This window comes from Lissotriton vulgaris, chromosome 2_1 (assembly GCF_964263255.1).
Source record: "Lissotriton vulgaris chromosome 2_1, aLisVul1.2, whole genome shotgun sequence".
Classification (NCBI taxonomy): Eukaryota; Metazoa; Chordata; class Amphibia; order Caudata; family Salamandridae; genus Lissotriton; species Lissotriton vulgaris.
Window position 1 is genome coordinate 1,094,797,786 of NC_141687.1, and position 25,161 is coordinate 1,094,822,946.

The following is a 25,161-nucleotide window of genomic DNA, read 5'->3' on the forward strand; positions in this document are numbered from 1 at the left end:
GGTGTTCCTGAGGAGCACATCCAAGTGCCGCGGGGGGTGTCGGGACAGTCGGGTAGGGTAGAGCGGGCAGGATTCAACAGGTCTCTGGCGCACCAGGATATCTATGGCTTGCTGATTCTCGGCAATCAGACTGCGCCGCGTCTCCCTTCTCCTGTGGGAAATTTCGGGGATTTCGGCTCTGGCAGGCGGAGTGTACATGGGCGCCTCTGGACACTGGGGGGCCGGTGGCTGTTTAGGGGGGTAAGGGTGGCAGTACAGGTGGATTACTGTGCTCTTTATCGCTTTCCTACTCCCAGAGAGGCTGCAGCAGCCTTGGAGCCAGCAGGAGAGTCGTTGTATGCAAATGCTCGCTTTGCATAGGCCGGCAGCCAAAGGTGGGGCGGCGCACAGAGGCCTCTTCCACGCCCAGGCTCACCTGCAGAGCCGAGGAGCGGGGCAGTGGCAGTGGGCAGGTGCTGTGGGACAGCTCGTGGGCAGCTTGCTTGGAGGATGGTGAATCTAGAGTCTGCGCTCTCAGGTAAGAGGCTGGAAGCGCCGCGAGGTGGAGGGCAAAGCGCTTTCACCCCCTAAGCAGATCTTATGGTGAGAGAAGAACTGAGATGAGGCAGTGTATCTCTCAACTACTACCACTGATGTTGCACACACACTATTTGACAATGCTTTAGTGACATCAAGTGTGCACTCGTGTGGCTTTCCTCTATGACGTCAGTACGTGCCAATCGACCATGAGCTACGAAACTACAACTGGGGTTGTGCACACTGATGGTGCACAACAAGTCTAGGACCAACCCACGTGGCGTTAAGTGTGCTGGCATCTACGCTAGTGTATGCGCGGCTTTACCAGCGACCCTAGGCAAATGGCACCGATGACATCACGGGCCTGCGTCATCTTGCACATCTATGTGCTCAAGATTCTGCTACTAATCCGGTGCGCACACACATTTTAAAAGTGCATCACGGGTGTGTCAAGTGCGTGTCTGCCTCTCTGACACTGGTAACTGTCCCAAACTCACCCACTGCCCTCACCCCCGTAAACAGTGCGTCAGGCTCGCACGCCCAGCGTGCGTGTCTGCCTCTCTGACACTGGTAACTGTCCCAAACTCACCCACTGCCCTCACCCCCGTAAACAGTGCGTCAGGCTCGCACGCCCAGCGTGCGTGCCAGCTTCACAGGCCGCCCCTGCTCACGGAACGCTAGGTGCGTCTCCACAGCCACACGCCGGGGGGTGCCGGCCTCGCTGGGTCTTCCTACCTCTCTGTCAGATAAATGCACTGACCCACTGGCACGAATATCACAAGCACCTCACCGCTCGCCTTGGGCATCTCCTGTGCCAGCTTCGCCCATCTCCTTGCACAATTCCTGTTCTGGGAACGCGTTGAGCAATCAGCGCGCCAGCCTCATCAGCCCACTTGCAACATCTGCCTGCCATGCTCCCGTTGCATGCGTTATGCCAATATGATTGTGCCCAACTCACAGATGCTTCTAAGCACTAACATCAACTGTGAGACAGGGAGGGGTGGGGGAAACATTGGTAATTTCAGGAAGGTTTTAAGTGTCAGCAAAGCAATGGGCGCAATTGGGCAAGAATCCCAGGAGCTCTTTCAGTGAAAGTGTAGTGAAGCCGATCCCCCACTTTGCCAGGTCAATAAACCAAAAGCGGAGGGGAGAGTAAAGAGAGCGGATTACTTTCAATCCCTCTTTTGTCTCTCGTATTTTGATTAACGCGAAGTGCGTGCTATTTTTCGAGCTCCCGGGTCACCGTGTTCCTAGTTGGTGGGGGAAACATTGGCTGGCCCAAAATCTCACGAACTTCGTGACTGTGGCTAGCCAGAAGTCAAAGGCACGAATTTCGATACACACTCAGTCCGGTGCAAGCGTCACACACATAGCAAGGATCGCCCTGGAAAGAGAAGTGCGAGAGGAGGGGAAAGTACAAGCGTCAGAGAGCAGCAAGAAGAGCGCAGGCAGGAACAATGTAACCTGCACTAGGACAAAGAAAGCAGTCACAAGTAAAGCAGAAACACCCCTCGTGTGCGCACGGACGAGCGCACACACAATAGTAAGAAAAAAACAGCACATGGCATGGAGCGCATGTGCAAGCGTCTCGCAGACAGCGCGCATGTAGAGCCCGCACACTGAAAACATGCACTGCACAGGGAGCAGGCAGCCTGTGCTTAAAGAACAATTGCTCATCTAGTATGATGACAAGAGTTTCAAAAGAAAAAAAGCATTGGCAAAGCCAATCGAGTGTGTATATGCAAAAGCTATTGGCTTTGCCAATACCTTTTAGCCATGTTGTACAGCAGCATGGCTAAAAGTAAAGCTGGAAAAAAGGAAAGTTAGAAAAGAAAGGTGCTATGACATGTCCAGCAGTGGCCGTCACATGGCGTTTTTTCTTCTTATGGCAGGTGGGCAGCACTGACAACGTGAGATGGGAGGGGTTTGGCAGCACTGACAACTGGAGGGATGATGTGAATGGTAAAAAAAATATATAGGATGCATCATCTTCCTAGCGCTTTGTTTTTTCTTCAGAAACAGGAGGGTGGGAGGAGTGAAGAAGTAACATGGACAACAGGAGGGTGGAAGGAACGAAGCAACACAGACAAGAGTTAAGAAGCAACACAGGCAAAAGTGGAGGGTGGGAGGTGAAGAAGCAACATGGACAGCTGGTGGTAGATGGGAGGGGATGAGCAACAGGGCTGGTGAGCGTGAAAGAAACAACATCAATGGGAAGCATAAAAAAATAGTACATGAATCACAGCGAGCAGTGGGTAGACAGCAGGTGTACACTAATCAAAGTAAATCAATCAGTAATTGGTCCATGCTCCAAAGGAAAGGAAGTGACATCGTCAAACACTGACCGATTAGGAGGCAGCAAATAAGAGTGACACTGAAGTCAACAAATGATAAGCAATACACGGGCTCCAAGTCTCTTATAGGACACAATACGCATTGCAGCGACAGTATATGTCGGCAGGCACAACCTAAAAACTGGGATAGGCTGAACATAGAAGATAGAAGTAGGACTTGGGGGGGTGGGCAATGAAAATGGAATGGGCATATAATAGAGAGTGAGTGTGTGCAGAGTGAGTGCAGTGGCAGTGACCTTTAAACACTCTGAAAACTGTTCTGCAGGTTACAGTTCAAAACGTTTTTCCAGACTAAAGCTCTGCTACTTTTTCAGATGCACCAGAACACATAGATTTAAGATAATTTTAACTGTGGAATACATTCTTTAGTTTTTTTGTTATTTTCTGAGTTTTATAAAGCGCAAACTCGACCTGACGGCAGCAGAGCGCTTTACATGAGCATCAGTTGCTAACAGACGGATACATTTTTTTTTTTTTGTTAGGCACAGGGAAATTAAGTGATTTGCCCAGAATCACAGGATGTTGAGCGTTATTGCCGAAACTCGAACTTGGTTCCCCAGATTCGAGGTCAACTGTCCTAACCATTAGGCCACATCCTCTCATCCGCATCCACATTCTCTCCACTTAGTACCTTGATAAGCATTGTGAATCTGGCACCTCCGGCATCACATTGGCCAGAATAGACTCGTACTGAAGGTTCAGGTTCGCATACATTTTAAGTCTTAATTCACTAGAAGACTTAATTTTTAAAGTATAAGCTATGGCAGCTTTTTCTCTCCTCTGGGAGTAAGACTGAGGCTGCAGATGCATTACCTGAAATAAAGCAAATAATTACTGAAGTTGTTTCAGACATTGAAGGCAACTGTAAAAGTGAGGGCAAATGCAAAGTTTCAATGCTCAATCAATCAAACACTCAATCCGTATTCTCATAAAGTGCGACTACTCACCCGCGAGTGCGTCAAGGCACTGCTACTCAGCATCGCTTAAACCTCGACATAAAAACTGGGACAGGAATTTAAAGCTGTGAATAGCGTTGGGACACCGGTATAGACCTCTGAAAACCGGGAATGTACGGGTAAATCCAGGACGTCTGCTCACCCTATCATGTAGCAGCAAAAGACAGAAGCAATGTGAGCTTGACTCATCCGGGTTGCATGCTCCCCAGTTGTGCTCAAGCTTTGCAAGTTTCCTTCACACACAGAACATGCACAGCTTGGCGTCAGCTTAAGGATTGGTCGAGCCTGTAAGACACTCTTGCAGTACCAGATGGATCTGTTGGAATTGGCCTGTTTTTTGGCCCTTTCATGGCCTTGTGGGCCAAAAAGTCATCATACACAAACCCTTTCAAGCCAGCCATCTGGTAGTGTCTGACAGTCCAGGTCAACACTGATAAGCTCCCACACATATAAAGCAGTATATATGATTTCTCACAGACGCATAGGCAGCAGAAATGCAGAATTCACTCACTGAGTAGGTAAAGCACAGGCAGTCACTTTCCTCACACAGAGGCAGCGGAAGTAAAAGCCTCTTTCAAAGGCAGAACGTGTACAACACATGCATCAAAAGTGAAAGCTTCCATGGCAGACACAGTGGAAATAGAATACAATGGGGGGAGGAGTTTTAGGGCGGTCGGCCTCCAATCTGGGGAACTGGGTTCGAGTCTCGGCAATGACGCTGAATATCCTGTGATTCTGGGCAAATCACTTAATCTCCCGTGCCTAACAAAAGTGAATGTGTGTCCTCATGTAGCCTAACTGGTACTTTGTAAAGCGCTATGATACCCGATTCGGGTCAAGTTCGCGCTCTATAAAACTACGTAAAGAAATGCATACTCCCCTTCCCCCAAAACACAAAAATACACACACACACACACACACACACACACACACACACACACACACACACACACACACACACACACACACACACACACACACACACACACACACACACACACACACACACACACACACACACACACACACACACACACACACACACACACACACACACACACACACACACACACACACACACACACACACACACACACACACACACACACACACACACACACACACACACACACACACACACACACACACACACACACACACACACACACACACACACACACACACACACACACACACACACACACACACACACACACACACACACACACACACGTGTAGAAGAGGCAGCACTCTTCCCTCATGGGCACATCTTGAGAAAAAAAGTAAAGTAGTGAAAGCTACCTCAGACACACCAGGCAGAGCATGGACACAGAAGTGCACGCTTCCCTCACACACAAAATTCTAAAAGAACTTCATTCGTCCTAAGAAAAGGCCATAAAAGCACAAAATAAATACAATCTTCACATTTGCAATAAGAATTATTCACACACAAGAGGCACATCATGGACAGTAACTTCACAACAATACTACTCACACACATTGCAGCACAGCACTGATGGTGAAAGCTTCCTTAAGACATGTAAGAGGTAGAGAGTTTGATGCAGCAGTGAAAGCTTCCATAGTACACACCATTTAAAGGATACGAGATACGTAACCTTCTTTCGCACACCACAAATATGTCACAGACATGGCAGTATGTGCTTTTAACACCCACTGGCAAGTAATAATATGAGGCTGGCCCACAGATATGCATTCACACTTTCTCATGCTCTGTATGTCTCTCTCTGCTTGGCTTATTAGACATCTGCGGTAAAATGTTTTGTTAAACAATTCAAACATAGAATACTTATAGAACATGCTTTATAAATGGAACCTATGCAAATGCACAAAACCAAAGCAGCAGAAGTCAAAGGTTTTCTTGAAGAGAACCGGTACAGAACCGGATGGAAACGGGAATAAATACATGGCGCGGTTTCCTTAAGAGTGCAAGACTAATCCCAATAACCAACAATAACCAGAAAAAACACCACTAACCCTAGGCTCGGGAGCAGAGTGGTGTCTACTGCAAACCTCTAAAATGCTTAATTGCGGGGAGTAAGTGCTGTATAAATGCAACTGCAGTACAATACAGTATAGAATCCACAATAATACTAATACCATAACACTCAGTGGCTGAGCAGTTGATTGTAGTGCACAGAGGCTGCATGGTAATTCCCTTATGCGGCCTGACACTCTTACGCTCACATAAGACAATAAAAGGTCCTATTCATGGCCCAGTGACATACCAGTCCACGGCATTAACCCACCCATCACCCACTGAATTGACGCAGAATGACTAGAGAGATCTGCCACATGCCGCTGGTCAATGGAGGAGTTTCAATTTAGTCCACCTCTGCAGGTCCAAAGAATCTACACACTTCTTTATCCACTACACTGCTAAGCGCAGAGTCTGATAGCATGCTAACCACACGTTGGTGGTGATCACACACAACATGGAAACGCTGCCCACACAGGATCAAAAACAAAGGCAACACCTCTGCAGCTGCACACCCTCCATGTTATAGCAGCTACTCACGTGAGTAAGCGCTTCTGCGCCCCACATCGGGTAGTAAGCACTATGTAACTGCTGCAATAAAATACAATACAATGTAGCAGGAGTACAAGCTTTCCTCACACACGGCACAGGTACCCCATTGGAAGCAAAATACAACAAGGAGCTGAGAGGGGTACAGAACAGGTCGCCCCCACTCACACAATCATAAGCAACAATGGACCTGTTCAGAAGGTGAACACTTAGCTCAATGGCCCTTCCAAGCAGTCACCCAACTTTGTGTGACGGACCAGCGGTAATCCTTATACTGTCTGTTCAGGAAGGACCTGGATCACCAGTTCGTTAACCCCTTCGCTGCTCATGACGAGCTCAGCTCGTCATGAAATAATGTTATTCAAAGTCACCCAGCACAGGAGGGGAAAAGCCATAGCAGTCAAGGTGTTAAAATCAGTGGGGTCTGTGAATTCTCTCTCCCATTGTCTATCCCACCCTCTAGTGTGAAAAGACCAAACTTAACAAGTAGAAAAAAGGTGAAAAAAGGTTGGCAGTGCCTCACGGGAGTAACACCATGGGAGTCTGCAGACTGGTTCTCGCCTGTGAGCTAGGTGTTCACCTTCTGAAATACCATTGTTGTTTATGAGTTGACCCTATTGGAAGCACCAGACCACATGTTATGTACCACACACCTCTATTTACAATCGCATACAACAGTGACATACAGAAGGCAGATGAAATGCAGACCGAAGTTATGAGCACTTTACATATGACACATTAAACCTTTATAGTACAAGTATCAGAACTGAAAACTTCAGAGTACTTTACTACAGTTTCACCTAGGCACGCACTGAGCCCAAAACAACGCAAAGCATTGCTTCAATTTACTTACAGTTACGACAAATCTGTATAGAGCGCCACGAGAGTGCCCACTCAACCCTTTTTAACAAACCCTCTGTTTTCGAACACAATAAACATATCTTGGGCAGAAGCTCTTTCTTTTTTAGTTACACACTCACACACACACTCAGGTGTGACAGACAGAGCATGGATGTTCCACCGTGATCTACAGTTCTCACCGAACTAGGAGTTAAATGGAAGTCATTATACGTACAAGCGTCCTTCATACAGAAGAGGCATGGCATGGACGGTAGTAATATGGCTGTCACACACGCACATGCACATGCCCGTGCATGAAGTAGAGTTGCAGCGAATACTTTGCAACATACATTGCACAATTACAGATAGGCGTCTGAAGTGCAAGTTTGAACAACATGCTAAGGGCCTCATAATGAGGCCCCTTGCACGACCGGAACGTCACTTTTTGTGCCTGCTCCATATTTACGAGGTAGCACAAAGCCCTTTTCTTGTTTAATGCTGCCTCTTAAATATTGTTCCCTTTAACACCGTTTTCTGCATTAAACGGGTGTGCAATAGTTGTTGCTGGTGGCGTTTCCAGCAACATCCATTGCTTTTTGACACTGCGCTAGACTTACGAGAAATTGTAAATCTGAAGCCAAACCCATAGTATTGGTCACATCTCTGAAGTTACAGACCTCCCATGCCATTCTCTAAGCTTCACACCATTGAACCAAGAAGGAATAGAAATACTGGTCTTGATTTGCAATATTGAAATTCGAAGACTTTGGGCCTCATTGAGCCCATTGCACCGCCGGTGCATCACTTTTTTTAGTACGCACCAGCAGCACAATGGACTTGCCCATATTTACAAGGCCATGGAAAGTCACCCTTCGTGACTTTTCATGGCCTTGTATAAATTGGCCCTTTTCACACATTATTCTGCATGAAAGGGGCGTTCCATGGGTGTTGCTGTTGATGTTCCCATGCAACATCCATGAAACTTGAGGCATTCCCAGATTTATAACATTTTGTAAAACTGGGAATGCGTCAGAATCCTACCCCTCCCCAGGGGAGGCATAGGAATGGCGAATGAGGGCAAATACTTTTATTTCGCCGCATTATTTCCTCTTTCTATGTGCTCTGTGTTTTGCAGCACACGTAGAAAGAGGAAAATGCCATTAATTATTGTTTTTTTGCTGGAAGGTGTCTCTTCCTGCACAAAAGCAATCACCCCCACAGCACAGGCGCCCTTGCGAAATGACGCAAGGGTCTCTGCCCTGGCACTTGGCAGCCAATTGTGCGCCAACGTAGAGAAAAGCACAGGGACGACTCGTATTCTTGCTAATACGACGTATCCCAACATGCAGCACGGGGCAGCTAAATCGCTTCCGGCGCTGTGCTGCAACATTTTCTTGTAGAGGAGGCCCCTTATGTGCAAGACGTTATGTAAATAAGATATAATCATATGATGAATTAAGAAAAAAAGGGTGTATTTTTGTGTTACACATTTCTGATTAGTTTTATATTTATCATGTCAGGGTCTGTTTTGCAAATAAAATATATATGTTTACGGTATAATTCATGCATTAAAGGAGTTTTTTTCCGACCTGAACAATGGAATGGGCAATGGATGGGTTATGCGAATAAGACATAGCTAATAAGGGGAATGATAAATAATGTGGAATGATACATTGGTATGTACTCCAGTTTCCTCTTAGGATAATTATCATCTAAAAAATATTTTGGATGTATCCCCAAGAGAGTACTTATAGCGTGATATTGTGTACATCGGGGGTTTATTGGGAGAACCTCACATGTTTTCTTTGTCCCCGTGTGTCATCTAGAGTGAAGAAAATTTTAAACTGTGCCTATAATGTGTCAAAGAAGAATTTTCGGGCTTCTATAATATTACAAATTGTCATTCATTCCAAGACTAACACCAAGTTATTCAGCCTTTATGGGATGGCAATGCTAAAATCTACAGGTCATCACTTTGAAAACTACCAGTCTTGTCGGTGACTTATAACACTTCAATCAACTAGTTTCTACTCCTATTCAGCAACAATAGTCACGCACATTCATCAGGACACCAAGAACAATGAGGCATATAGAAAACCTCAAAAGTGGCATTAAAAAATACTCCATCAAGAAACTCTCTCAATGTATCCTAAAATGTTTGCTACCCCTTGTGTCAATGGGGCCTGGAGTAGCTGACCTGCTATTTTGCTGCTGGAATAACAGATGTCCTGACCCTTGGTTCTGAAAGGGCTTTTGGGTAGTTTCATGAGTCATTTTTTTCCTTGGTGAATTGTAGTACTTGTTACCCTACTATTGGGCTACAACGTATTCTTGCCAAGCGTTCATTAGGATAAATGTATTTGTGCATTTGATTTATATCTTAATGTTCCAGGTTCATGTGTAAGATGCTGAGCCAGTTCATGATTTTAATATAACACTTGTAATTTTGGTTCTTGCAATTTTACATTCTTGTGATGAATGTTAAACGACCGTATAGGACATCTGTCTTTTCTGCATGGTCACCATGTAATTTTCAACTTTTGCTGAACCCTATAATTATGATGCCTTTAGAACTCTATGCACTTTAACCTTGCTAACTCAGGATAAAGTGATTCTGCTCCCCCTTTAAACATGGTTGATTTGGCATGTTCCTAATTGCTATGTTTAACTAAATATAAGTCCCTAGTATATTGTATCTAATAAATTCTGGGCCTGTAAATTAAATGTCACTAGTGAACTGCAGCACATTTTGTATCATCCACTACAGTAACAGTGTCAATCTTGGCTTCAGGCCTACAGTTGTAGCCTGACTGTAGCAGTTTAAACGTTGCAATTTGACCTGTCAAAGTAAACCCATTTGACAGGTCCTAAACTCCTTTTTTAATATTAATAAGTCACCTCTATGTATGCTTTGTCACCCACAAGGCAGGGTGCATGCTATTTAAAAGAATTACATGTATAAATGTTATGTTAACACCCAAAAGCTAACTTTTGCCGTTGCAGGCCTAGCTGTCCTATGTGGAAAACTAGAATACAGATTAAAAATTCTTATGCTGTAGTTTGAGAATGGGACTAGCTAGAAAAATTATTAAACAACTGTTTTTAATAGTTATTAAAAATTCCTATTCAATAGGCAAGTCAGATTTTAATAACTATAAGGAAAAGTACCTTTTAGAAAGTTACTTTTTCTATGCCTTTATGTCCCTGAAGATTAACTTGCATTTCCTCTTAAACTTCTTCCAGCCACTGATTAGCTTTTGCATAGAATAGAAAAAGGTGTGAAATGCCTCTCTGGAATAAAAATTAAGCTGACCGGGATGGATAAAGATGACTCCTCTGAACCTTACAGAATATGCATGTTAGGGACTGTGACATTCCTTTTTTAAATTAACTTGTCAAATCCCTCTTGACTGTCAAAGCCTGTTTGACAGGCCTGCAAGATTGACATATAACTCTTTGGAGTGTACTTGAATGGCAGAGAATAGCATGCCAAGATAATTCTTGTGTATCCATTGTCTGGTTCCTGAAGGACCTGCTTTGTCCCACCAGACCTCTGTTTCTAGGTTTTAAATACAAAACTGGGGGCGCACTTGAAAGGAAGGGAAACGAGATTCTAAAACAATTCTTGTGTATCCAGTCAGGTTGCTTGAAATCCCTACTTTTGTTCTACCAGACTTCTGTCTCCGGATTTATTCGGAGTAGAATGGCCGCCTTAATCTGTATTTTAGTGTTGGATAGAAGGCACAGGAATTGCTATAGTGCACTCTCCAAACACATCTCCAGCCCTCAGAGCCCATGTTTAGCAAGGCTGTAGACTTTTGTCATCTTGAAACGCCCAAAGTGAACAGGGTTGGCCCAAAGAACTTTTACCAAATATGTTAGGGTGTGCCCTCCCACCAAGAGTCATTCCCACCCACTAGATTGTTCTGAATGTTGAATATCTATGTACCCACTTCAGAACACTCCTTAACCTGATGAAGAAGAGAAGAGGATTGGACATGCTGAATTTCACCTCAGAGGAGCTCTGAAAGACAAGACCTGCTCCCTCTTGTACCCAGGACAAAGAAATGGACTCCAAGGGTCATAAGGCTGACTGTGTGTTCAAGCTACAGGGGTACAATAAGCTACAATAGTCGTTTACTGCAAATACCCAGCTGACCAGTGGCAACTCACCCTGCACTTGACCTTGCTGTTGGACTCATTCTGTCTGTCACCTGTGAGTCTCTAAGTGCCTTCACTGAGTTCCTGGTGGTCTTAGATGTGTATTCCTGTGGTGGATTGGGACTTAAAGAGCTAAGTCAGAAGGTTAAATCTTTGACCAGGACAACCTGGTTTATGTATCCAAATGCGCTCCATTATGGTCAGCCTGCCTCAAATTGCACCTAGATGCCGATCTACTGCAACCATTCACTGTCCTTGGTGATATTTCTACTTAAAACTTTAAAAATCCTTAACTCTGGTTTCCCTTTTGGGAGTTTTGTCATTTTGGTGGCATTTTGTTTATTACATTTTATTCTATTTTTCTAATTAGAGTTTGGCTTTTTCATTGGTTTGTATTCCAAGTTTATTACTGATTTGGTACTGCATAAGTACTTTTATATTGTCCTAAGTTAAACTCTGCTCTCAGAATTTAATTTAGTGACTCCGAAGGTCCACCTTGACAAGGGTTGTGATTCTTCCTTGAGGTGGGTAGTCACCGCTCCCAAATAATAATCCAAAGACAGGTACAAGAACGTAAAGGAATGTGACCTAAAATGCTTTGCCTGGCTGAACATATCACAACTTAAATGTGGCAACTTGAGATCTTGACTATATTAGAGAAATGCAATTTTGCAATGATGCACAGCTCACTACTTTGAAAACTTTTTTTTTTTTAACTTCACATACTTTGTTCTTTTGGTGAAAATAAACATTATCAAAGCCAATAGGTGTGGCCTTGGCAAACTGGTGAGAGTGTTATTTTTTGATTTTACATTCTAAGCATATTCAACAAATGCAATGGGGAAAAAAAGAAAACATCCCACCACCTAATCATGACGGCCATGTGCTTCCACTATATTTGTTTCTTTAAAAAATAACCATAGCGAATAGCTTTAATCGATCTGTACACGGACTTCTTAGCAGGCAGGTATTAGAACAGGTATAGAAATCCTTCATAGTTTGAATGCACATCATTGCAAAATATGATTCTTACGGGCGCAAGAAAGGTACTATTCACTTTAAACTAGTGTAGCTGAAGACATTTGTTTAAACACTCAACAATGACTTAAAAGAATAAAAAATGGAAAGAAAAAAGTATAGGCCCACTAATACTGTCGCTAATGTGCACTTTCTATTAGGTGGATGCGCACATCTGATGCGCACATCTAATCAGGAAAATGCTTTCACAGAGAGCATGTGGCTTAAGTGGGACAACCCATTGTTTAATCAAATAGTCTATGATGGGTGAAAGTAAAATGCGAATGACAGTTGAACAGACCAATGGATGAAGAGGGCTCACGTAAAGTATGTGAATGGGTGCATGTGTGCCATTAGTACTACTACTACAACTACTCTTCTACTTTTACAAGTACTAATAATAATATTAATGATAATAATAAACATAGATTCACAGATTCATTACTGGGTAAATTTGTAATTACCAAGACAGAGCATAACTAACTAGAAAAAACACTGATAGATTCCATTATAGAATTACTTTCCATAAGAAAACAACTTGGGCCACACTCACAGGTCCTACTTCTTGTGATTTTATTTCACTGCATAGATTTATACTTGAGATCTAGTTATGCTCATAAAAAAAGCAGCATGGCATACAACACACACATTAAGATCCTCGCTCTATAATGTGCTTTATATTACCATTGTTGAGAGAAGAGACAGTCAACATGACCCAGTTGCCCACTTGGGTATTCACAAGTGGCTAACAGAGTTGCCAAACCCATGTCCCGCCTCCTGTCATGGCCAAGAACACTTTGCATCCTGGGCCTTGTAGTTTGTGCTTCTAATTGTAGGTTCATGCATGCAATGCAAAAAGGGAAACTACAATATCAGCATGTAAAGTGATGTTGGCAAGAAGTGTAGGGCTGGGAAGAAGTGGATTCTGTCTGATATTTTGTTTGATTTGCGTTTAGTAAATTGGATGCCAAAATTAATAGTTAGGTGGCGGTACCACGTGGCAGAGGCTGAAGGGGTGGGAGAGATGCTCAGTGTCAATATTTGCCTTCTTGGCACAAGAACACAACATTTTCCGTCCATGACTTTTTTTGATTATTATTGTTTTCAGGTCTGATAGTTCAAAAGGTTCAATTAACTAAACCAAGACTGCAAGTCTCAGCATGCATTAAAGGAGTTCCTGAAAGAATAGAACTGTAACTAATTGTGTGATTGTGGAAGAGAGTCATCTGTCACCCCTGTGTGTTGTGATCTGTTAGGATGGCATTCTGGCGGTTAGGTCATGTAAGTGGTCCATGGATGCTGGCAGGCAGAATGAACTGGGTGCTGAAGACAACCAACGTACTCCTTGTCACCAAGGTTGCAGTGAGCCAGTCCTAATGTATGTTGGAAGGAACTTGTAGTTCTGTTGCACTTTAGTGGGGGAAATTGACTTAACAGGCCCGAAAGCAATCATATGTTAAAGAAAAGCTAATGAGTGGACCATTGCGTCCTTAGTGACACTGGTGACCTTAAGGATGTCCCATGTCATGTGCGAGTAGATTGCCCACCACGATGATTCCCTGTGCATTCTGGTGTTAAACCCAAAACATATTTTTTAATGGGCTGCTAAAACTGCTGGGCATTACGATGGAATAGTTGCTGTTCCTTTGCTAGGACCATGGATTGCCTGGGTAAGGTGGTGAGTTGGAAGTAGTATCATGAATGTTCATATGTTAGATTGCTGCTGCTCAGAAGCAGAGACCCTGAGAGAAGGGCAGCTCCTGAGACCTGCCCATCCCCCATTGCACACAGTTTACACCCCAGGAAGTGAGTGTGTATGAGGGGAAGGGACTAGCAAAATCAACGTGCTGTCATAAGAGGGTCATTCTGGTGGGTCTTGACTGGTCGGTGTGGTGGTTTTCACTTGTGCAGGGGCGGCTCTAGGCTCAAGGCGGACCTGGGCAGGGAGCGTAGGTAGGGGGCCCCCGGAGGAACGCAGGCGCGGAGGCCAGTGAAGATGGGGGAGGGTCAGGGTGTTTGGAAGCGGAACAGAGCCGGAGGCCGCCAAATCCATGCCAGGGGCTGCCACGCAAATATGTATCCATCCTCAGAGGATTATTATATTAAGGATATATATCGGTGTGGCGGCCCCTGGGGTTTGGAGTCTCTGTGCAGGTGCACAGCTTGCACATGCCTAAGGCCGCCCGACTTGTGCAAGTGGGTGTGTGGGTTTACCATATGATATTATGTCACTTCTGACAACATGTTCATTTAACAGCACAAAAAGACTCTCGCTTTGAGTTGCTTCACCAATTGGGGTGAAGCAGTGGTGCCAGGGATGGTCTGACTGGCTTTTCCGGATAACCACATGGGATTTTTTTTTTTACATACAATGCATTCAAATGAGTCATCTACACACCTGATGGTATATTGAAAATGTGGCATGGATCAGGCCTTGCTGACCTTTATAGAATAGTCCTGGAAAATATAATGGGGCAGATTTATGTCGGACATGTGCCACGTTTACGCCGCCGTTGCGTGACGCAACGGCGCGGAAACGTGGCGCATCCCTGCGACCTATTTACAACGTGGCGCATCTAGGCAGATGCATCACGTTGTAAAGCCCTGCGCCACATGGAACCTGCGTCAGGTTTCATGTGGGCGTTCTGTCGCAGGGTGGGCGTTTCCTCGTAGGAAAGCCCCGTAAAACTGACGCAGTGAAATCTACACGTTATGTATGGGTGGCCTCTGTATATTGCAGGAGTTGCGACGCACTTGCGACACTACTCCAGCAATGCGCCGCCCGTACACCACAAGATGCGGCACGCATCTGCCCTTCCTTGCACCATGGTGCGCCGCATTGTAAATGCGGCGCATCTGTGGTGCCGCAAGGAGGGAATTGCGTGACGCATCAGTTCTGGCGCATCCCTGCTGATTTGCAGAGATGCGCCAGAACTCATAAATCTGCCCCTAAGTGGCTTGTAAATAGGAAAGCCTACGCTGAGCAATGCTGCGGCCAGTAACATGCAGTTATCTAACATATACGTAGATATTTGAATTTACAGTTACTAAATGACCCTCAGGTACCACTTTCCCAAGCTCGTAATTTTGCATGGTATTCCGGAAGCGTGATCTGATGACTCCATGTCACCGGGACACCGTGATTCCAGTCCCAGATTTCGCTTTTACATAACAGAGCATTCTGGGAGTTGTAGTTCATTGTCTGTGCTCTGATTGGCTCAACACCCAGATAGCATTGATATGTAAAATCAAAGTCCAGGAATGAGCAAGGGGTGTCCCAGTCAAATAGAGCCATCTGGTTACCCAACAGTCAAGGATTTGACAGGTGCCTAGTGGTAAGTGCTGCCAGATGATTCACATACCACCAGGACACAACTTTTCAAGCCCTATTCCTCTTATTTTCTACATATTATTGTCTTCGGGTGTATTACTTCAGTTCAAAATAACCATGGCCACATGGCCCAGAATGCACCTGTTTATTAGATGAAAACCCTGGAAAGTGAGCTGAACTTATTTGGTAACTGCAACGGGGGGAGGTAGATTTGGAGTCGGTTGGGACACAAGGAAAAGGGTGGCAGTCCCCTCTTTCCCCGTCCCCCAGCCTGTGCACCTGTAAGGTTAACCTTCCCTCCCTTGCAGCCGAGCACGCAATTCTTGATGCAAAGCAGGTGCTCAGCCGGACTCGGATTGGTCGCCTGAGGCGCATGCAAAGCATCCCCGCGTGTGTTTGCTTTCCCTGTCTGGGAATAGTTTAAATGCTGCTTCTGGCCGGGACAGGGGGTGAGATTATTTGAATATAAATATGACAGCTCTGTTTACAGGGCGCTTATCTGGGGTCGTCGGATGGAGCGGCCAACCCCGGGCGGGATATTGGTGCGTGAAGCTTACAGTGGCTGGGAGATGCGTGAAGAGAGGCCGGCGGACCAAGGGCGTGAGTGTGCGTACACAGGAGCAGGGCCGTGGGCCAACAGAAGTACCAAATATGCGGGCGTGCACACAAACTAACCCCACTTGCGTGTGCACGCAAAAGCTCATGACATGCGCCGCAGGGTGTGCATAAGCCCCGACAGTGCCAAAGAGAAAGGGGGCTTGTTTGCGTGTACACAAACCAGCACTAAATACGTTGTTGCTCTTGGTTAAAGAGCCGCACGCGTGTACGTCTGATTGTACAAGGAAACACAGCGTGCAACGTAATGTAGTTGTGTGCGTATAAGGCATAGAAAGGGACATTGGATAGGTCTGTGTATGCTTGCAAAAATCAATTCTAATTGGGCATGCACATAAGAAACCCATGCATAAAAGGGAGCCAGATGTGTGAAGTGAGGTGTACATACAGACGAAGTGTGTTTGTTCTTGAATAAGAGAGAAACAGTTGGGTGGGTGGGAGAGAGAGGGGCTGAGGAGAACTGCGTGCACGATGAGAAAAAACGCCGTGTGAGTGAGTGTGCATGCACGCGAGGAGAACACCTAACCGTGTGCACACAAACACAAAACAACTCTATTTGAACGGAGCAGCTCAGCGCTTTTCACTATCTGGAAGGCACGTGTGGGAATTTTGACGACCCCCGCACAGACGGGAAGTGCCAGCAGCTAGACTGGGGTCAGTCAGAGCCAGGGGGCTGGCACAGTGGCACTGGTAGGTGCCGTGAGGGTAAGAGTCTGTTGAAATTATTAGGGGGAGGGGAGCTTCCAATGGTTGGCAGTGTGTGGAGCTGCCCACAGGTTGGCAGTGTAAAGTGGTGAAACTGGGAACAGCACAGGACAGAAAGCCATAAATTAAATGCGTCTGTTGGCAGGGTATGCCCAGACGTGGGTTCCTTGTTCACTTTAACACTGGATTCAAGCAAGCCTGGCCGAAGACGGCTGTAATGCCAGAAACCGGTCCTAGGAAGCTTGAATCCGGTCCAGGGAAGGCATGGCTTGGCAGTTCGGGCTAGACTGTTTCCATGAGGCACAGGGTCAGACTGATTTGCATATGGCCATGTCTGAACTGGGGTGCAGAGTCAGCTAAATAATGGTGATGGATTAAACCCAGATCAGTTGACTGGGGGTGAGTGTTTGATTTGCTCAAACGCTCCGTCCATCATCCCCTTTTGTATCGCCTTTTTCGCCCTAAGTTGGCAGGGTATGCCCAGACGTGGGTCCCTTGCTCACTTTGCCACTGGATTCAAGCTAGCCTGGCTGATGAAGGGTGTTACCCCGAAACCGGTCCCAGGAGGCTTGTTTCCGTTCCAGGGAAGACCTGGCTTGACAGTTCGGCTGGACTCTTCCCATGAGGCACACGATCAGACTGATTTGCATATAGCTGGGTCTGAACTGAGTGAGCTAAAGAACGACGTTGATGGACTGAACCCAGATCTGTGACTGGGGGTGAGTGTCTAAAAAGTTTCAACGCTCCGTCCACAAAATTACGAGCTCCCTTAGCAGAATGGGAAGAGTGGTCTCTGAGTCTCCCATAGCTTACAGATATTCACAAGGCTTAGGTTGAACTGAGGGCCACATCGCAGGAGCATGCATTACGTCCCTGCGACTTGGATGTCACTGTGAGATACTTGGATGTCAGTTGGATATTACTGGTTTGATTCCCAGCCTTGCACCCTCTATACAAAGAATATAATGGAAATTCAGGGAAAGAATAAAGCAATATATTTAAAGGTAATCTGTTAATCACAGGTGCCAGTGCGTAAATGTCTATATACATATTTCGTGATATTAAAGAACAAATATGGAAATATGCATAAATATCAACACCTAGTAACCAGGATCACAGATTCGAACACAAATTGAATTGAAAGGAGTGCATTTAATTGAACCTCAGGACAAATTACCTACCTTGCAAAGTACTTCACCCATGCATATGTCTTTGCTTGATGTCCTGAGGAGGCCTTTGCAAATATATTTATAGGCGGAAACGCATCAACACATTTAGGAGGCATTTTCCTGTTAAGGAATCTGAAATAATCAATTAACTTTAATCTCCAAAAGTGTTACAGCAGACACATTAGGACTGCAAAAAAGATTCTCTTCCAGACAACATTTTAATTTCAGTCTTAAATGACCAAACCAGTTTTCTATCCCTAAGGCATGGAAAACGTTTCCCTTTTTTTGGAAAATATCAACAAAAGGATTTTTATGTGAAACCTAGATTGTTGATGGCAACAGTCACTGAGTTCCTCCTATTATATGTTTGTCCTTTTAAAATCCCTAAATATGTGCAAATAGATTTAGGCGTTAATTCATCGGTTGCCATTAAAATATGTTGCTTTATTCTTTCCCTGGAGAGAAGTTCCTGCCTGTTCATGGTTTGTCCCCTTCTCCCAGAGTCATAGGGGAAACCCTCCGCTCATTGATAAAAATCTGTGTGGACACTGATTTTGTAATTTTTATTTTGACATAAGAGTGGCTACTGGTCGTGGACTACGTGTAAGGGGTGAAGCTCCTTCCTAAAGGAGTATGCGACAAGGGGGAGGGGCATAGCCTGGCACGAGGCTGTCCTACGTGTACATATGGTAATACTGTGTGCTCTGAAATTTGAATGCCTGATGGGTAGACTCATGCAAACGTCATTTGCCAGCCTCGTGAAGCCTGCACTGCGCTTCCTCCTGTTCCCTGAAGCTGCAAACTGGTATTAAAATCACTTTTTTCTTTTTCAGATATTAAGATGAGCCGAGAGGCCGACTCCACAGAGCCCGGACACAGACCCGAGCAGGCAGAGCCAGGTAAGACAGCGACTGCGTTTGCAGCCCTGGCTTGGGAGAGGGCCCGTGATAAGGCCACCGCCCTCTCTCTCTCTCTCTCGTTTTTATTAGTCAATGTAGCTTCCACTCGGTACTAATAACTATGTTATCAGTCTCCATGTCTCTTGCTTTCTATTCTTTCTGTACTTCACTTCATCCATTTTACCTTTCTGTTCGTCCTCTTTCTTTTACCAGTTTCTATCTCTACCCCTATAACTTTTTGACCCTAATCTCTTTTTTTCTCTGTCTCCTTGTCTCCTCTTTTCTCTCCCTCTCGCTCTACCCAGCCCTCTTTATTTCCGTTCCTCAGTTCTATGCCTTTCTCTATACTACTGTTTTGATATTTTATTTTACTCTTGCCTGTTATCTTTCTTTTTACCTGTTACATATTTTTCTTGCTGCTCTCCCATGTGGCAAATAATCCTCTTTTTATCAACCTCAATTTTTTCTCTATATTCTTTCTCTCCTTCGAACACTTTCACTCTGTTTCTTGATCTCTTTTTCCAGCATCCCTCCCTTACTTTTATCCTCGTTTCAATTGTTCCTTGTGTTGCTCCCTTGGAGTTCGTGGAGCAGCCCGCATCAGGTGTGAGTAGCTAGTGTTGTGTGGCGAGTCTGGTTCTTGTAGTCCTGAATTTATAATGGGTTAAACAAAGCTGCAAATACCACCATGCAATGAATAAAAATCTCGACTGAACAACTTTAATAACTGGCGTAGAACAAATGTTTCTAACAAAAGTGACTTTTCTTCATCTCGTTTAGTCTCTTTGCCTCACCCTGTTAGCTGTCTGTTACCTTCCCCCTCTCTCTATCTGCCCCACTTTGCGTCTTCAGTGTTTATGTCTCTTTTCCTTTTAGTGTTTTTTACACTCTTGTTTTTTTATTATATATTTAAAAAAACGTATGTATTAAATAGCAGTAATAAAGCTGATGTTTATGTAACTGTACGGCAATGGTGTGGGGTTTACTGGTCGGTCTCAGTGTTTGTTATTGACTTTTCTCTAGGCCTAGGCACAATTAAAATTACACCAGCATAATTTTGAGAATTTAGCCTACTCATACGCGTCTTTGCGTAATTTCAAGCCTTTCGCGGGAAATTGTACACCTCACCAAACCTTCCATTCACGCTATGATATTACAGCAAACTTACCGGAGCAGCAGAACATGAACTGCAATTGTTCGTGGTGCTTTTGCTTAGATGTTACTTCGTGGCAAAAACGCTGATGCGAGGACGCCTTTTGTTCGAAAATATAGCATTGAAATGACGGCTTTGCATTTCGCATTATTGCTTGTTTTGTTGGATAATCTTGCAGCATTTTCAGAATTTACAAAAGTAATCCCAAACTCCTTAAACTCCTGATTACCCTCCAGAGCTAAAGCTTGGTCCATTTACAAGCGGGACCTTGCACTGGGATATGGATTCTAAGATAATTGACAATGATGTGTGCTAGGTCTGTTAATTACCCCATGTGTGTCCACACACCTTGTAATCACGGTCTCGGTGCCTGTGACTCTCCAACGGTAGCTGTGCTCGAGCAATCAAGGCTTACACTAGGAATTGGTTTTGGCTCAGATACGGTATAATGTAGAAGGTGTCACGCTCACTAAAGTTCAATGTCTCCCCCTAGGTCCTGCATTTTCTTAGAGACCTTCATTGGCTCCGCTTTGCCAACCGTGTAAAATTCAGGGCCCTTTGCATTATGCATAAAATCAAGTTAGGGGCAGCTCCAGTCTACCTCCAAACTCTTGTCCAACAATACTCTCCATCCCGTCATCTTAGATCATCAACCCATGGCAATTTTTTGATTCCACACTTTAAATTGATGAGAATGGGCGGACGCTCTTTCTCCTGTGTGGCTCCCAGGCTATGGAATTCTCTTCCGGCTGCACTGAAACTTGAACCATCTTTGTTGAAATTCCGCAGAGACCTTAAAACCTGGCTCTTTTCTCAATAACAACTGAGATGTGAAATCAGTACTTCTTTGGGGCCGGGAGACCCCCTGTGGGTAGCTGCGCGCCCTACAAATTCAAATACAATACAATACAATACAATTTACTAGGAACACGTCTAATGTTACTACATCATCAGAGAGTAAAATTGATAGCAAAACAAATAGTAGCAAACCCAAAGCATTGTTAATTCTGAGGCTGGTAACTAGCCACTGTAAGTTTGAGCCAACTTTTATTAACGTTCAGACGGACTTCGGGTCTAGGGCTTCTGCTGGCTTGCAGCCGGAATAGCAGTTTGTAAATCCGTAAGAATATCTGTTGTGACAGGCAAGGTTAGCACTATGGTCTCTTCCTGTGCTTAATGTGTAATAAATAAGTGCCAGGGCTCTCTTCAGGAGGCTACTGCATCTGGCACCACACATTTTCCCTGCTATGGTGCCAACCATAGTAATAACTATGGGGCCCTGTCCAGAAAGGAGACAGGAGGAATAAAAGATCTGTTGACTCCTTATGCTCCTTCTAGAAGCCTCCGTTCCTCTAAGAATTTTCTTCTTCTGGTCCCCCGAGTGCGAAGAGCTAAGTGGGGGGCAGAGCTTTCTCGAGCCTTGCCCCCAGACTGTGGAATTCTGTACCCTGTGACATTAGGACCCTGCCATCGATGCAGTCCTTCAGAAAAGCCTTGAAGACCTGGCTTTTCGTCAAAGCGTACCCTTAGTTATCGGATTGCCTTCTCTTCTTATTATGATCTTTTTTATAGGCGCCTTGATGCCTCCAGGCAAAGTTTGCGCATTATAAGTTTTTATTCAATTCAATTATTCAATTCAATAACACAACTACCAACCATCACTCTCTTACAGGTGTGACAATTCAGACTATTTCAGCCCCCCGAAGCTATAAGAATGGCTTGGGCCGCAGGTAACAGTCATTTTTGATGTATATTGGATTAATAATTTACGTTTTTTAGGACATCTCTAAATTAGCCAGACAGCGCCACCTAGTGGCAGACTGTCACAAGCGCTGGTGTTGACAATTTAGTGCCGTTTGCAGAGCACCGGAAACACCTGCTCAAATTAAACACTGGTCTCTTGGTGCTCAGTATAACCCGGTGTGTTTGACGCCCCCTGCTAAATTTGTGTCAGAACTGATGTAGCATTCATCAGCTGATGGAGTAAAGGTCGTGAGTGCAGTAGGGCCTGAGGGTAGTTGATGCTGCAGTGTATGGCGGGGCCTGGGACCCTTCACAGTCTTTGGTTGCTATCTCAGAAGAGACAAAAGAGACTGCTGGTGCCACTCGCAGAGTTGTTTGAGTGCCCTCCCCAAAGTGGAGCTTAGACAACTCCAGCTTGGATCATGATAAGGGCCTGTTGCAATTATAAATGCCTGGAGGGGAACTGCTGCCAAAGACACATACAGGGCAAATGTATCCGGACTGGGCACACTTCAGTGGGAAGACGAGCGCTCCAGGGGCCAGGGATCATGGAGACCTCAAGAAGGCCAGGACAGACTTTACTACCCACCTGGTGCACTCTTGCCATCCTCGTAATATTCCCCAAGACAGATGCCGGCTTCTGGGGCCTTGTTTCCAGCTCTTGATGGATGTTGGTTTGATTGCTGAATCTTGCTGGACTTTTTTTTGGTTAACACCACCACTCCCAATATGTTTTAATGTATATCACTGTTGTTGCCCAAAACTCTCAGTTGAAGAATCAGAGGGTCCTGACCTGAAGATTTTGATGCCATGGGAGTTTAAGAGCAAATATCAGACCACACTGGCGACTGGGATGGAGGAGTGTGGAACACACTGGCCTTGGGTTAGGGAACACCAAGGAGGCCAAACACATAGCATAAAACAGACTGCTTTACTGATACTCCCTAATATATTTTCTGACCAGATAATATGGCACTTCACAGGGAAATCCTTCAGGACTTTATCATAGTAAAAGTGCTGCATCTCTCCTGTGCTCAACAAGGCCTGAGCCTGGTGCTGCAGAAGGCCATAGGGTGTTATCAGGACTTTGTGATTTGTGGAGAAGAATGTTGAGTTCTGCATTAATGTATATAGTTTGCTGTTCAGACCCTGATCATGTGACCTGGGAGGTCTTGGCAGTTGCTCTGGTCCTGCTTAGTTTCTAACACTGTCTAAAAACACTGCATTCTTTCATTCACCTGTGTATGTATACAATCATTCATCTGTGTATCTATACAATGGCTTTTGTATAGTATGAATCTAGCAAGAGAAAAGGAGTGCTGGACAAGAGGTATGAGCATTGATGTACGAATCCTCATCAGGTGGCTATATACATGTGTGTGTGTGTATATATATGCGTGTGTGTGTGTGTATATGTGTGTATATATATATACATATATATATATATATATATATATATATATATATATATATATATATATATATATATATATATATATATATATATATATATATATATATATATATATATATGTCTCAGGAGGTAGAGTTTCTACATTTAGCAGTGCTTCATTTCTGCCTGCTTAGAGGTGGTGGCCACCGACACTCATTTGTGGGGACTGTGACTTATTTTTTCATCATCAAACTTTGCACAGAGGAACAGGCAGAACATGGAGAAAAAAGAAGGGAGAGAAAGGTAGGACAATAGTGACAAAAGGGGAAAGCAAGGATGAACAAGCACTGGTAAAGCCAAGAGGTCTGGCGTTGGCTGTCAGGCTTTTGTCTTTGTCAATGCTTGCTTTGTTTTGTCATGGCTTTCGCTTTATTGTTGGAAGCTGCCAGCCCCCCCTCACCAATCTAAAAATGTCTAAAAATAAATAAATAACATTTTTGGTCTAAAAAAACACACATTGTCATTTTAGTCCCTAGCACTAAAGGGAACTTCTTGCATGCTGATGTGCTTCTTGTGAAAGACAACTGTTGCGCTATCCCTCAGGGAAGCGTCCCTTCAGTGCACTGCTGGATTCCAAATGGAAATCAACATTTTTAAATTCTTTTACAAACGTTCAATCAACATATAGTTCTGATTAAATGTATTCTTCATCAAAGTACATTTTTTTTCTCTCAAAGTTGCAATTGTTCACATCACATGTATGAAAAATATCCCCAATACATTTCGGGCAGGTCCCTACCCTTCATCAGGGGGTATATTCCTAAGAAGGAGGAACTCACGGAGTGCGTGAGCCATGTCTGTTTATTTCACATTTTTCCTGTGAAAGAACCAGTAGCGGCTCCTACCAACCAGGGGTGGTGAGGCGGGGGACGGAGGACCGAGGACAGAGGATGGAGGGGGGGAGGAAATTTCTAATTAAAAAAAATGCACTTACCCTTTCTCCGCGACTGCGGCGGCCACCTCTCCACTCAGCAGGAAGCAACCAGCCTGCCAGAATCCCGTGGCCAATCACAATGCGGCCTTAGCAGCATTGTGATTGGTCTGAGCGCCATGGTTCGGTGCTCAGACAGAGACTGGCAGGCTGTGCATGTTCTCCACACAGGATGTAATGTAGCCTGGGTGGAGAACATGCAAAGTGTGCATGAAACTTTGGCTGGCCCAAGAGGGCTGGTCAAACCATCATGCGCACTTTAGGTGCAGCCAGCACTCCTTCCCCTGTGATGCGGGGGGAGCCCAGCCCCGCCCATGACTTCAGCTGAAAGCTCAATGCAAAAAACAAAATGATAATAACAAAGGTTATTGTCTTTTTTTTTTTTTTTGCATTCATCTTACAGCTGAAGCAGTGGGGCGACGCTATGACCCGACACTGGAAAGAACAGAATGCCGTCACTCAGAGTAAAGTTAGTGAATGGCTGAAGTGGGCTGAACCATTGCCCCATGCTGTTTAATATAGAGGGTGGAACAAAAATGTAAATGACAGAACAACAGATCAACTAATGAAGAGGGCTGGCTAAAACCCTCTCTAAGAAAATGTGTCATTTTAGTTCAATCAAAAGGTCTTGACTTATATAAGACTGTAAAAGCAAGACGTAGAGACAAAGGTGGGAGGCGATGGAAGAAAGATGTACGCGATGAAATCAAGGTTTGTCAACCTCGATATTCAGCAACCCCTTCGTATAAGAAAACAAATGTGGGCCCCTGCAA

The 25,161-nt window shown here is 44.7% G+C and overlaps 1 protein-coding gene across 1 annotated transcript in view; it reads left to right on the forward strand.

Moving 5' to 3' along the window:
* Nucleotides 1-390: 390 nt before the first annotated feature.
* Nucleotides 391-25,161, forward strand: part of POU2F3 (POU class 2 homeobox 3) — a 114,964-nt gene continuing 90,193 nt past the window's right edge. The window contains exons 1-2 of the mRNA XM_086956787.1: nt 391-517; nt 19,043-19,108. Of these exons, the coding sequence (XP_086812913.1) occupies nt 490-517; nt 19,043-19,108 (94 nt within the window). The 5' untranslated portion in view covers nt 391-489. The remainder of the gene's footprint in view (nt 518-19,042; nt 19,109-25,161) is intronic.